The 14126-nt window shown below is 33.7% G+C and overlaps 1 protein-coding gene across 1 annotated transcript; it reads left to right on the plus strand.

Moving 5' to 3' along the window:
- The first annotated feature begins 1595 nt into the window (after positions 1 to 1595).
- LOC126811487 (hsp90 co-chaperone Cdc37) lies at positions 1596 to 13881 on the plus strand. The gene is made up of 11 exons (XM_050537145.2): positions 1596 to 1757; positions 5287 to 5420; positions 6114 to 6168; positions 7636 to 7743; positions 7899 to 7949; positions 10202 to 10264; positions 10469 to 10627; positions 10745 to 10860; positions 11181 to 11301; positions 11620 to 11688; positions 12279 to 13881. Exons 1-11 carry the CDS (start codon positions 1719 to 1721, stop codon positions 12474 to 12476), a joined length of 1113 nt encoding a protein of 370 aa, XP_050393102.1. The 5' UTR covers positions 1596 to 1718; the 3' UTR covers positions 12477 to 13881.
- Positions 13882 to 14126: the final 245 nt, after the last annotated feature.

Here is a 14126-nt window from a genome sequence, read left to right on the forward strand (position 1 = left end):
GAAAGAGAATTTCACCGAGGCGGTTTTGTTTGCGAAGACAAATATTAGGAGTATCTAACCTTGTTTTGAAAGATAAACAGATTGAACCTCTAAAGACCGTTTACAATGGTAAAGACAGTTTACAATGGTAAAGACTGTATTGCAATATTACCCACTAGCACATATTATATATCGCTTTTACCGGAGTTGCAGAAGTTGACATATTGCCAACTTGACATATGTGTTTACATAAAACACGTGCTTTGGGTTATTTTTACTCTGTTGTGTAATACATGGCAAAAGTCCAGTCGATAAGTCCCGCCCCTAAATGATCACGTGAGCGTTTTTGTTTTAAATGGACGGCATTTAGGGCAGTGATCTATTCTCGAAGTATGACGTAGACGGATCGCTGCGTGCAGTATGAAATTGTGTCTCACCATAAAGAAAATTTACGGTGGAAGCGGACGTAAAATACAACTAACACTAACTAACTATAGAGACCAAAAACTCTATGCGCGTCTTTTTCGAATAAACGCTTCTGGCCTAAATGGATTAGTTTGGGCCGATTTTACAAACCTGGATTAATGTTCAGCTCATGTTACCTAATCGGATTAGTGCGATGTGAAGTACTTAATTATGGATTATCCAATCAGTTGATTAATTAGTCCCCACCCCTTTCCACACAAATATCACAGCCAGGCCCGTAGCCAGCTTGCTAGCTTCGGAGGGGCAGTGAAGTTTTTAGGGGGGGGGGCACAGTCTGCAGTAGTTATTTTAGAGCTATATATGGTCGGCAATTTTTTTTCGGGGGGCATATTGATTTTTCCTGACATTTTTTCTACAATGTAAACGGCACATTTATTACTAGTTGGAGATAATCAAGGTAAAGGAGCATTTTAAATGGATAGGCTGATTAATTGAAACCATGATAATTCGGTTATTTTTGTCATTTGTTATTTTCAACGATGATAAGTAAGTTGGTTTTAATAATAGTAATTAAACATGCATTATGCAAGAGCTAAATCTGCCTATTTCAGGTCTTTCTTTAGGCCTGAAATGTTATTTAAATTATTAATTAGACATTAATTAACCTATCCAGGCCATAATCAACTCTAGATGGCTGCGTTAGCCTGCGATCTTTAGTGGATTGTAAGCCGATTTACTGCATAACTTTCCTTCTCATTAAACGATTAAATGGATGATCGAGACTATGCTGTTTATCGTACTGACTTTAGTAATGATGACCGAGGCTTATGGGAATCACAGTCGCTTTGTTCTCGTTTCATAGTGGATCAATTGGAATGAAATTTTCACCAAATTGCCTTCTACCTTATCTAGTTTTTAACTATTATAGTGAGAACTGCCAACTCGTTACCGAATCTCCCATAATGTATCTTTAAGTAACGTTTTATAAAATATATTGTTTTTCATCAAAAATTAATATTGTTTGGCCGTTATGACTAAAATGTTATTGTTAGTCCGTTATGACCAAATTTTTGGCCGTTATGAACAAACTGTTTGGTCGTTATGAGTAAACTAGGTCGTACTATCACCCAAAAACGGCCGTTTTGACGCATTGGATTTTGGCCGTTATGGCTTATGCCGTTATGACCATATCCCAAAGGCATACTATCACTTCCTTGGTTGGAGCAGAAAGTTCTCGCAAAAGAAAAACATTGGTCTTTTATTGCTTCCTATTTTCAGATACCGGACAGAGAAATTCGTTATATCAATACATAATGACAACAATCAATTATAGTAAATGGGATCACATTGAGGTAAAAACAAACATTCAAATAGCCTATAGGCAATAGATCTAGTGAAGATCCTTTCTTCATAAGATTTTAATTTTATTTCAAGAAGGCTTTTAATTGGTTGTGTACATACATGTATGTAGATCTAATCCTACTCTCTGTTCCATGAGATACTCCGACTCAAAAATTTCTCGTCATTTCTTCATTTTTTTAATTTAAACGGCCAAAACTTGGTGACATACCTGAAATAGTCATCCCGTTGCACTCTTCGTCGAGCCTTAATTAGCCTAGAAGTTCGATAGAATTTACTTCTTCTAAGTTCTATTCTCTTGTAAATTTAACATATATTTCGACATAGTTTCTTTCACAAAACATAAACATTATAGAATGTGTCTGCGTAATGAGACACTTGCATTTTGCGTAAAGGGTAATCAAACCGGGATCTCCAAATCGGGTACATTCTGTTAGAAATATTTAGTGAAGGAAAGTTCGCCCATTTCTTTTGCGGTAGTAATACTTATTTATAGATCACACTCTGAATCTTGTATTAAACACTCATTTTTTTTTGGTCTGATTAATATTATGTTGTTTCCACCTGCTTATTTTTCACTCAGTTTTTGAGATCAAGGACTTTTTCAAAAGTACATAGGTTCTGATCGGCTGTAAATAGATATTTTTATCTAAATTATCTCCCTATGGCGATACAGTTTTAGCGTATAAACTAAAACAGTTTTAGCGTATAAACTAAATAATAATGCTGGGGCCGGTTGCTCAAAGCTCTGTTATCTTTTAACGATCCGTTAACATGGAGTTAACGGATCATTAACTTTAATGGAGAGAAAGGTTGTTGCTGGAAGCCCCGTTAACTTTAACGTGTAGTTAACTTGGCGTTATATTTAACAGAGGTGTTGGTCTCCGTTATCTGTTTAATGATGGCATTAGTTGGCTGTAGCAAAAAGTCATAGATTACATTGTTCCTATGTAATTTTCTATAGAACATTCTAGAGGGTTGGGCGATGTGGGCCTATTCCATTTTCTATAGGATGAAATTCTATACTATTTTACAGAATTTTGGTGGCCTGTAATGGCCGCATAATTCTGTAGTGCAAATCCCATAATTTTTCCTACAGATTTATGCTAAAATTTCTAAAGGAAAAAATAAAGTATTCTTCTATGGTGTTTTCTGTAGTAAATTCTAGTTTTCTTATTGTCTTGAATCAAGTTTTGTGAACAGACTGCACAGTTAGTTGTCTCACTGTCTTCAGTTTATTGTTAATACTAACTTCTATGAAGTTGTTATACATGTACATTGAATTCAAAAATTTAAAATTCAGCCAATGAACAAACAGTATTCTCTTGGATTAACTTTAATGAATCCGTTAGCTAACAGATAATGAAATTGACTTTCCAGCAACAGAAATTTAACGGACCGTTAACAAACGACAAGTTACCAAGATAACGATCCGTTAAACTCTAACGGATCGTTAAAATAACTTAGTTTTGAGCAACCAGGGTCCGAAACAACTAATTAACAGCCAAGTAGGCCGAAACGATTCAAAGCCAAACCAGCGCCCCCTGCCCAAATCGACTATTTCTGATAACTAGATCAAACATTGCTGATGTTCAGTAATGTGGTGTCAACAAACCACGATTTTTTCAAGAGAGAGAGGTTATATAGTTTGATCTGAAATTGGTTCTCTCGTGCAAGAAAGTAATGGGATGGCAATTTCAGGTATGTCACTAAGTTTTAGCCGTTTTAATTAAAAATTGAAGAAATGGCATGCAATTTTCGTGTCGTAGTGTCACCTGGAACAGACAGTAGTGTAGTAGTACGTTGGAACGGTTCCATTCATAAAGTCTTAATAACATTATATTGTTTGTTTGCAACAGCGACAGAAGCATAGACGACACGTTTGCAAGTATAATGGCAGGATTACATGTCATTTCGGTCCGTGTCATTTCGGACTTACAACATTTCGTACTAAAAAAAAAAATACGGCCTCGACGTTTCAGATTCAGGGGGGGGGGGGATAAGTTGTAAGGAATGGATGAACACAAACATCAATTCAGTCAATAAATAATAACTTTTATTTACCAAAAGACATAGTATAAAACGATAACAACGATTTATAACTTATATATTATTCGTTTGACAAAATTATAAATATAACCTCAGTCGGTCATACATTTATCTTATAAAATGTTTCGGATTCGGGGATAAGTTGAATTATCGTTTATAACCTCAGTTTGGTTTTACTTATCAACCAGATTAAATACAACAGAAGGCAAGTAGCAGTGTTTTTATTTTTCAATCGTTTATTAACGGCTTTAAGAATTTGCGATCAATTATCGTCAATAACCCCAACTTAATCATCAAAATTGTTTCACTAATCAATTCCAGATTATATACAACAATCGCTGATCAATTAAATACAACAATCGCTGATCAATTAAATAATACAAAACACAAGTATCAGTGGTTAACAATGTTTAATTTCTTTATTATTGTAAATAATCTTTCTTCGCTCACACGAAAGAAAAAACAACTGTTACTAGGATATATTTTATTGAGTCCAAAACCAAGCCCAAAATCTGTCGTCAGCCTCACCTAAAAGTAAACAAATAAAACGGCAGTTATTACTATTATACGTAGCCTACACAGTCTTTTGACTTTATTGTGTCCGAAACCGAGTCCAAAACTTCAACAGACCCAGCCCAGAGAGTTGCCAAGTAAGTCTGAAACATTGTTTGTGTTGAGTCTGAAATGACACAGGACTGATATGCGTGCTACCTAATGGCAGCACACCCAAGTAGACACTTTCACACTGACATGTCCTAGGATTTCTCCCAACACAGTTCTGGTTGCCCCTTATTAGTCATGCTGGATGTAGGTCCAGGCAAGAAACATCAAGTTATTTGCATGAAACGGAAAACCGAGGTAATTTGCACACATTGGCATGCATAGAAAATAGCCCTTGGCAGTTGGAATTCAAAGAAAATTTAGCTGGAGAGGCTGTCTGGGCAATTCCCAGCTTCATATGATAGCTTGTTTGGTGCAAGGATGGAATCCTTTATTATATTTACCACTTACCAGACTCAGTTTTACTGAAATAACTACTGTTTCTATCACACAAATACTCGGTGCACTGATTTATATAAATTACAAATAGCCTATTCTCCCTCGGCTTGGCTAGATTACAATACTTGGAGCACTGATCTATATGAATTACAAATAGCCTATTCTCCCTCGCCTTGTGGCATTTAACATCCACACGACTCAGACTAGGTCATTTCAGGACTAACACATGGTTTTAATTTTATTTCAATAATTCGCTTGCGCGTAGGGGACTTTAGCTGTGGAAGGAAACCAGAGGACCCGGTGAAAACCCACGATGTTGGACAGGCGACCCTACTCCTTGTCACGTACAACTGGGGATCGAAACTACGCCAGTTGACTCAATGACAGACCTTATAACCATTTGGCCATCCACCCCCCCCACCCCCGCCACGTCGAAGAAGAATACCAGGATGTTAAACCATTTCATTTTTATAGATCAGTGATGATGAAGATGATACACATCCCAATATTGATACAGCAAGTTTGTATCGATGGAAGCATGATGCTAGATTGGAGAGAATGGCACAAGCTCAACAAAAAAAGGAGTCATTCGAAAAAGGATATTTAAGGTAAATAATCTATGATATAAATAAAATCAAAGATGTGTGTATGTATGTGTGTATGTTCACCCATCACGCTTCTTCACAGCTTTGCTTGACAAAGACGGGAGAACCCTCGTCGAATCGTCGCTGTAATAAACTCTTTAAGTAACTTATATTCCATATAATTGTGTCATGTGTTATTCTCATCCAGTTACTAAATGCCACTTAAACAATTTCTTCACAGCTCTCCATCCCCACATAAGTGGTATCAAATGAACCAGCATGACCCCATGAATGTTTTAGGCCATTGAATTTGGGCCCCCGGGTGAATCACGCTGTAATGTTATCATCTACGATATATAAATAAAATCAAAGATGTACATGTATGTATTCACCCATCACGCTTTGTCGCTGTACTTCACCCCCACATATGTGCTATCAAATTAACCAGCATGACCCCGTGAATGTGGATTTGGACCCCAGGCTGAATTTGGTTCATGGGTGTATTTGGGCCCAGGTCAAATTGTTCATATATGAAAGGATTATCATAGGATGTAGGCTATAGTCATTGGCTTGGTTTAAGGCAGTAACATACTAAAGTTTTTTGGGGTCAAATAATGAATAGGATTCAATGTGAAACAGGCAAAGCCGTTGTTAAACATATCTTACCGTTTCAGTCGCCTAAACGTATTTAGTACTGGTACTATTTTTTTTTTTCAGTCATAAACAAAAATTGGAAGAAGTAAAAAGGAAATTGAAAGAAGCAGATGCAAAAGTATGTTTTTATATTATAATTTAATAATGATACAATTGTACTGAAGGTACATAATGTTTTTATAATGTGGTCATATATTGTCATCAATGAGTCCAAGAAGCATATAGTCCCACTTTCCATGTCCCTGTTTCTGCTAGCGATTTTTTGTATTTCCATGTGTACAGAAAAATCACTGAAAAGTTTGGGGAATCCCATGTAAATGACGTCATAAGGGAGGATTTCTGTTTACAGCATGGAACCCTCCTTTTTATAATAACTTGTCAAAAAAATCTGCCTTTACGCTGAATTTGCAGAAAAGAGCAGTTGATTGTCTTAATGAAAGAGAACCCATGTTTGTACGTCAGAACATAAAAATCTGCATGTGAAAACTTTACGCAAGAAAAAACACAAGTGGAAAAGCTGAAAAACTTACATGGAAACTGTCACAATACATTTGCATTATACTGACTTTTTCGCAGGCAGAAAAATGTGCTGAAACGTGTACATGGAAGGCGGGCCATAAGCTAAATTTATCATCCGTTTGACTTAAAATATTTACATTGAGTTTAAGTTCATAACTCAAACAATTTAATTTCCTGATTACTGATGCGTTTTGTATAATAACTTTTATTGATTTGGAATATCTGACAAAACCATCAAGAGTTACCCCCCCCTCCCCCTACAATCACAAGATCTTGTCATTACTGTAAAGGACAATATGGACATTTTGTGTCAAATCTCCCAATGAAGTAAACATGATGCCCCTTTCGATTTTGCTGCAGTTAGCTCAATATGCTTATATTAAATATTGGCTGAAAAAGCTAATATTCCTCAGATATGACCGTCAATCATCAAATGACATTATGACTGTTGATTTTGAAAAATTTCCAAACATTATACGTTTGCTTTGCAAAACTTTGTTAACACATTTGACTACAGAGTTCCTGAACATCTAGTGCTTTATAAACTGGGTTCCTAGGACGAAGATGTCCTACAGCTGATAGTTAACAATATGAGGTTGTGGCTAGAGTACCAACCATTCATATTGTGGGCACTACAACATTACTTTCATGGTTTTATTTCTAATATCCTACCCTGTGGTACTAATCTTTTTGTTTGGGAGACCCACGTCTGGACGTAAATAAATGAACATTTATATTGAGGGGGCACTCACTACAAGGTTAAGACTATGGATATGATAATTTCCTTTCTTTCAGTCATTGATAGAAGTCTTTTGTACCATTAGCTTTCAATTTATCACTAACTTTATACATTGTAATGACAACTTTGTCGTTGTTGGGCTTATTTATTGACACTGGCAACCTATATTTTAATAATTCATAAATTGATTTACAATATATTCTTATCAAAGATTAATCACGCTTATTATGGGTAGATGTTAAATGTATTTTGTTACTTTGTATTATTGTTACTGAAATGGTTAGGACTATGTGAATGTATTGATATGATGTGTTTTATAATAACCAGCGTGAGTTGTCAGCAGACTTAGAAAAACTGAAAATAGAAATGTCTGATTTAGAAAAACAGGAAGCTGAATGGAAAAAGAAAGAAGAGGAACTAATGAAAGAAGAAAAGGTGAGAATATTGTTTTATAAGTAAAATAAAGTACATATTACTTAAATTGATTACAATATGTCATTAAAGATTTTCTATTCACACTTGATGTTAAAATAAAGCTTTTGAACAATAAATAGCTAAACTGTTTGATATGTTAATTTTATATATTTCAGCTAACCCCATTAAATATTGATACTATCTGTAAAGAAGGCATGTCTAAAACTGTAAGTAAATAAGTACTGAACTCAAATCAGTTTATCAATATTATTTAATGTTATTATTAAAGCCTCTGTGCATCGTAATGGCCATAAAAAAATCACGATTCAATATATATTTTGATCAAATTTGACCACATTTTTATACGCCCTCATTGAAATGTGGTTGTATATTGTCGTCACCCCCTATTGGCATCCACTATTGCTTGTGGATGTTCTAGAGGCTAATGTTAATATCCGATTGAATTTAAATTTATACACAGTGTTTAAGGTCATGAGACAAAGAAGCCTATTGATGTGCAGCGATTTTTAATAATTACTGCCAAAGTTACAGTGTATGGTCCATGATCACTCTGAAAAATCTTGTGGACGCTCAAGAGGCTAAAGTTAATATCAAATTGACTTTAAATTTATACACAGTGTTTAACTTGAAAGGAGCTAAATCGCTAACATTTGGGACCTAGAAATTGACACAAGTTGGTCTCAACTCATATAATACTGTAATATGAATGTATATAAACTGATATACATTCAATGGTTTCCGTTTTTACTCTAATTTCAAATCAGTTAATGTTCCGCGAAATAAGCCAGCAGTCTCAATCGAATGCAAATTTCTAGCGCCTGGTTATTCCAGTCTACAAACGCCATTTGGTTTGGTGCAATATGTCTAGCCTCGTTCCTCGAGTCTCTTACTAGAACTGGGGCTGAAACGCATTATGGTACACGATTCGTGTACCAATGGTAAAATGTTTATTTTGTTTTAAATATTGGATATGAGAAGTCCATCTTTTCCCGGTAAGATCACAGTATCAATGTTGATTTAAATTGACAAATAATTTGTGTTTACAATGTTGAAGATTTTGGATGATATTGAGTTAGATACTTAGCTACTTTAAGGTCAGGCGATGAAGAAGCCTATTGATTTTGAGCGATTTCTGATAGTTATGGCCCTTGATCACTTTGAACAACCTTGTGGATGCTCTAGAGGGTAGAGTTAATATCCGATTGAATTTAAATTTATACACAATTGACTTCAAATTTATATGCACTGTTTAAGGTCATGAGATGAAGAATCCTGTTGATTTTCAGCAATTTCTGATAATTACTACCAGAGTTATGGCCCTTGAACACTTTGTAAAATCTTTTGGATGCTTTAGAGGCTAAACTTAATATCCGATTGACTTATACACAGTGTTTAAGATCATGAGACGCTGAAGCCTATTGATTTTCAGTGATTCCGATAGTTACTGCCAGATTTACGATCCTTGATCTTTTTGAAATATCTTGTTGACGCTTTAGAGGCTAAAGTTAATATCCGATTGAATTTAAATTTCTTCACAATGTTTTAGGTCATGAGATGCAAAATCCAATTGATTTTCACGATTTCCGAAAATTACTGCCAAAGTTATGGCCCTTGATCACATGGAAAAATCTTGTGGACGTTCTAGAGGCTAAAGTTAATATAAATTGTTTAAGGTCATGAGACAAACAATCAAAACAAATTCTAATGTTTTCTGATAATTACTTTGAGTTATTACTTATAATCAGATTTTTATGTGTTGTAAATGTTCTCATTACTGACAAAAGAAAGAAATATGGGACACTGTGGGCGTATGTTTTGTTGCCTGGCAACCTATCTTTGGTTGTTGTGATTAAGTGGAACATAGGCCATTTTGGTTTTTGCTCATTTTGATATCTAGTTTTTATTGTCTGCATGGGATGCCGAGTATTGCTAAATTTTAAATTAATCTCATCTTTGTAAATACTGAACAGAATTGAACCATATTTGGATAAATATTCAAATTACTCTATTGCGAGCGAAGATATTAGTCTTTGAAGGTTTGACAAGACGTGTGCACTAATTTCAACCACCTCACTGGTTGTTTGAAGCTAAGTCTCGTTCCTCCATTTTTAAATTAAATCAAAACACGGCTGAACCGTTCTAATCTATTTAATTTCGGAGAAATCCGATGCCATCAATAGTTGATTATGGCCTATATCAGTTAATTAATGTCTAATTAATAATTTAGAAAACATTTCAGGCCTAAAAATACCTGCAATAGTCAGATTTAGCTCTTGCATAATGTATGATGTATGTTTAAATGATGTTCAGAGTGTAGAAGTTGTAACTTGGCTAAATAAGAGTTATCAGTATTGTATTTTTTTTAAAAACTGAGAATGAATTCATGCTTGATTGTATCACTATACATGTATATACTTTTTGACAGTATTATATAATATGTTTATTATTAATATAACAGTTAATAAATAAAGCCCCTCCACCACCTAAACAACTTACAGATGAAGAAAAAGCTGATAGACAGGTACAGATAAATCTTTTTAACCCTCAATGTATAGTTTCCATAAATTTTAGTTATGTTTTAAGAAATTTAATGGTTACATAGCAAGGAAAAGTGAGCTTGCTGCAATAGATGTGAACAAGATAGTTAGGTTGATCTCACCCTTACCATACAGTTAAAACATTGAAAATGTAACCTTTTCCCTTATTTGTAATATCTGTTTTACAGAAAATATTTGTGGACAAACATAAAAGCGAAATAAAGAAATACGGTATGATGCAGAAATATGAAGACAGTCAGCAATATTTAAGTGATAATTTACACCTTGTATGTGAAGAAACAGCCAACTATTTAGTCCTGTGGTGTATAGACTTGGAAATAGAGGAGGTTAGTTTTATCATAGATATTTATTATCACCATTCTGTAACAAGACTTGTTTTATGACAAGTCTACTCTAGCAATCTGATTATATATTTCCTCAACTGAACCATTTTTTTTTTACAGAAACATGATTTAATGAACCATGTATCACATCAGGTGATTGTTATGCAGTTTATTTTGGAATTGGCAAAATCATTAGAACGTGATCCAAGGAGCTGTGTAAGAGCCTTCTTTTCAAGGTATGTAATTATAATATTTTTTTGTATATCACTAATTGATTGATCTTCTTGTTAACTATTTGTTCTTTATATGATGCCGACTTACTGAACTCGCTTCATGTTATTACAATCACCAACATTTCATTTTAATCTACCAACAAAAAAACAAAAAAAAATATTTTAACTTGAAATAAATATGTATATTTAGAAATAAATATCAATCATGCTTTTATTTATTGAAGAATAATAAATTATATGTACATAAATAGAGTAGTTATGTGAGGGTATTTTGTAATCATTATCCTGTAATGTTATATTTGTATGTTACGTTGTATTCTCAGAATAAAGATTGGAGAGAAACAATATCAGGATGCATTCAATGATGAATTAGAAGCCTTTAAATCTAGAATACGTTCTCGAGCTAAAGCAAAAATTGATGAAGCAGTGAAAGAATATGAGGAAGTAAGTACTTTGTAAATGATATTTTATAAATGTTGATTACCAGAGATTAATAAATATTGTTAAGATGACATTAATATGAAGTCATTTACTCTTGTTTATTTTTCAATCAATTTCAAATGTAGGGGTCTTACTTCAGATGAAACTAATACCAATAACTTGAACAGTTTCTGAAGTATACCTCAAGATATTGTATTAGTATTTATCATGTTTAAGATATAATCTTGAATCATCTGCTATGGGAATGCAATATGCATGTAGGATCTTTTTATATCTTAATTTCTAATATATATGAACTTTATGATAATAATATTTAAACAGGAAGAAAGAAAGAAAAGGTTAGGACCTGGTGGATTAGATCCAGTAGATGTGATGGAAACCTTACCTGAAGTAAGTTCTGTATATTAATTTGTTAGTATAAAAGTTTCTTAATCTTATAAATATAAATAATGTTTATACCAATGTTTTTATATTTTTAAAATTATTCAATTATGTCTTTTTATACTTTGTCCTTTTCTTGTTAGCACTTTAATGACTACATTTTATCATTGAGTCTTTTTCAAATTTATACGTAGTTTACATTAGTAAGACAAAACACCTGTTCGAACAATTTCCATTAGTTATGAATCATATTCAAATTAGTGAAACAAAAAAGCCTTTTGAATTTGCACATTTTCTGTTATGGCTTTTGATTTTCTTTGTAAAAGCTTATGAAATCGATAACAGCAAAAATGTTATCATCCGATCTGTATGACGTGTATGCATGATTGTACTGTCTAGAATGAATCAGCTGCCATGTATCATTAAGAGACTGCACTTATGAATTAACAAGTCTTGTTTAAAAACTTGTGTACCATATTAGTTTTTATTATTAATTTAACAATGGGTTAGAATCTTAAATCATGCTCTTGTATCAGTTGTTATTCAAAATGGGAAATCAGACCATCCATCCTCAACTTTAACCATTATTTTGATTTCAGACATTACGCGAGTGCTTTGAAAAACAAGATATTGAATTGTTAAAAACACGAATTTTAGAAATCCCTAAAGAGGAAGCTGAATATCATATTAAACGTTGTATCGATTCTGGTTTATGGGTACCAAACCCAAATGATAAAAACATTACACAAGATGATCAAGATGAAGAAGAAGAAGAATTTTATGAAGCTGTGGAGTGATGATCTAAATATTACAATGTTCGGATAAAAGACTATTTTAACTGTTGCAAGATGTTGTGTTTAAAGACATTGTTATTTTAAGATTGTTCAGTTTGTTGGCAACTGAAAATTAAAATATTCTATAATTATTTTATCAAATTAATAACAACAATGGGCTAATAAATATTTGATATTTTTTTTTCAAATTGTGACATTCCTTGAAAACCTTTAATATTGCTACCGGTAAATATTTGACCGCTTGGTCTTTTTACAGTTGAATTCGGTTGGAATTCGATATAAGAGTAGGCCGTAGTGCCGCTGTCCGGGCAAAATTTCCCTCATAGCACACTGTGTGCCGTATGCTCGGCTTTATTAGCCCAGTTGGAGCAAAACAGTTGGACGTTAAACCCTATTTCATTTCATTTAGTTTTATTACCACAAATGATTTAGGGGTAGTCAAACTATTACTTTGTATATTGTGTAAAGCTCTGACTTATTTACATAGCAATTTGAGAATGACATCATTATAATGCATTGTTTTAAGTACCGGTATAGATACAGTATTTGATAGTCTGTAGACTACTACACATGACAGTCTAGTACAACAAATAAGTTTTTTCAGTGTCAATCTTCCCAAGTCAAGAGTCTTAAAGATACTTTCCCGCGTACAAACTGTGTGATTTGATGATATATTTGGATTAACAACATTCAAACTAATTAATCTTTCAAAAATTTGCTTTTTAGTTACCTAAAGACAACTTTTGTAAACATGTGTAACTTAGCTGCTATGAGCCTATGGCCATGCTTGATTTGTTCAGCAGTTTCCCCGGCGAGGTGACTTGATTTAACCGGAAGTCGTAAAAGTTTGGCTGTGGTGTACACCAGATGCGCCGCTTTGCCGGCAGCGCGGCGATCACCAGGCAAAATTCACGTTATTTAGAAACTCCATAAAGCACTAATTTTAAAGCGTTAAAATTAAACCAGATGTTTGAAGTTGAATTGGAGTTTTGTAAAACCAAATGTTCATATGTCATTTATTTTTTCTCTGTAATATTACTACTAATAATTTTCTGCTTATTTTGCAGTCACTTACTGATAGTCACACTTTTAAGAATACTGTTTTTGATTAAAACATGTCATGTAACCAGTTTAATATTGTAATAATACAGCATATTGTTTATCAGCCTGATCACTTGATTTGCTTTGATCCAGTAACCTGACTGGTGTATGCCATGTAGAAACTGGCTCGCCTATCGGTGGACAAATCAAGCAGGCCCTATGTTTCATAGTCTGGCAGCCTATTTATTCAAGTTAACTAGATTTATGTGGGGGTAGCTCCAGACGTTTTCAATTTTGTTTATAGCATTACACAAAAATTGTACTTATATAATGTTCTCAGAAAATTAAATCATGCCTTTTATATCAAGTTGAATTTTTTTTATTGTTGATTAGAATATACCATACAATAAAAGCCCAAAAATATTGATGTGGTCCCTTTGTTACAGCATACTCAAACGAATCGTTCACTAACTGATACATTCTTCTTTACATACTACAGGGCTACATCTTATCTTCCAAAGATAGATAAAGTTTCGAATGTCAATCATCGCTAATTCCAGCAAGAATTTCGGATTTCTTCATCAGTTATTTTGAGCACATCTGGGAACAAGG

Source organism: Patella vulgata, chromosome 2 (genome assembly GCF_932274485.2).
Source record: "Patella vulgata chromosome 2, xgPatVulg1.2, whole genome shotgun sequence".
Lineage (NCBI taxonomy): Eukaryota > Metazoa > Mollusca > Gastropoda > Patellidae > Patella > Patella vulgata.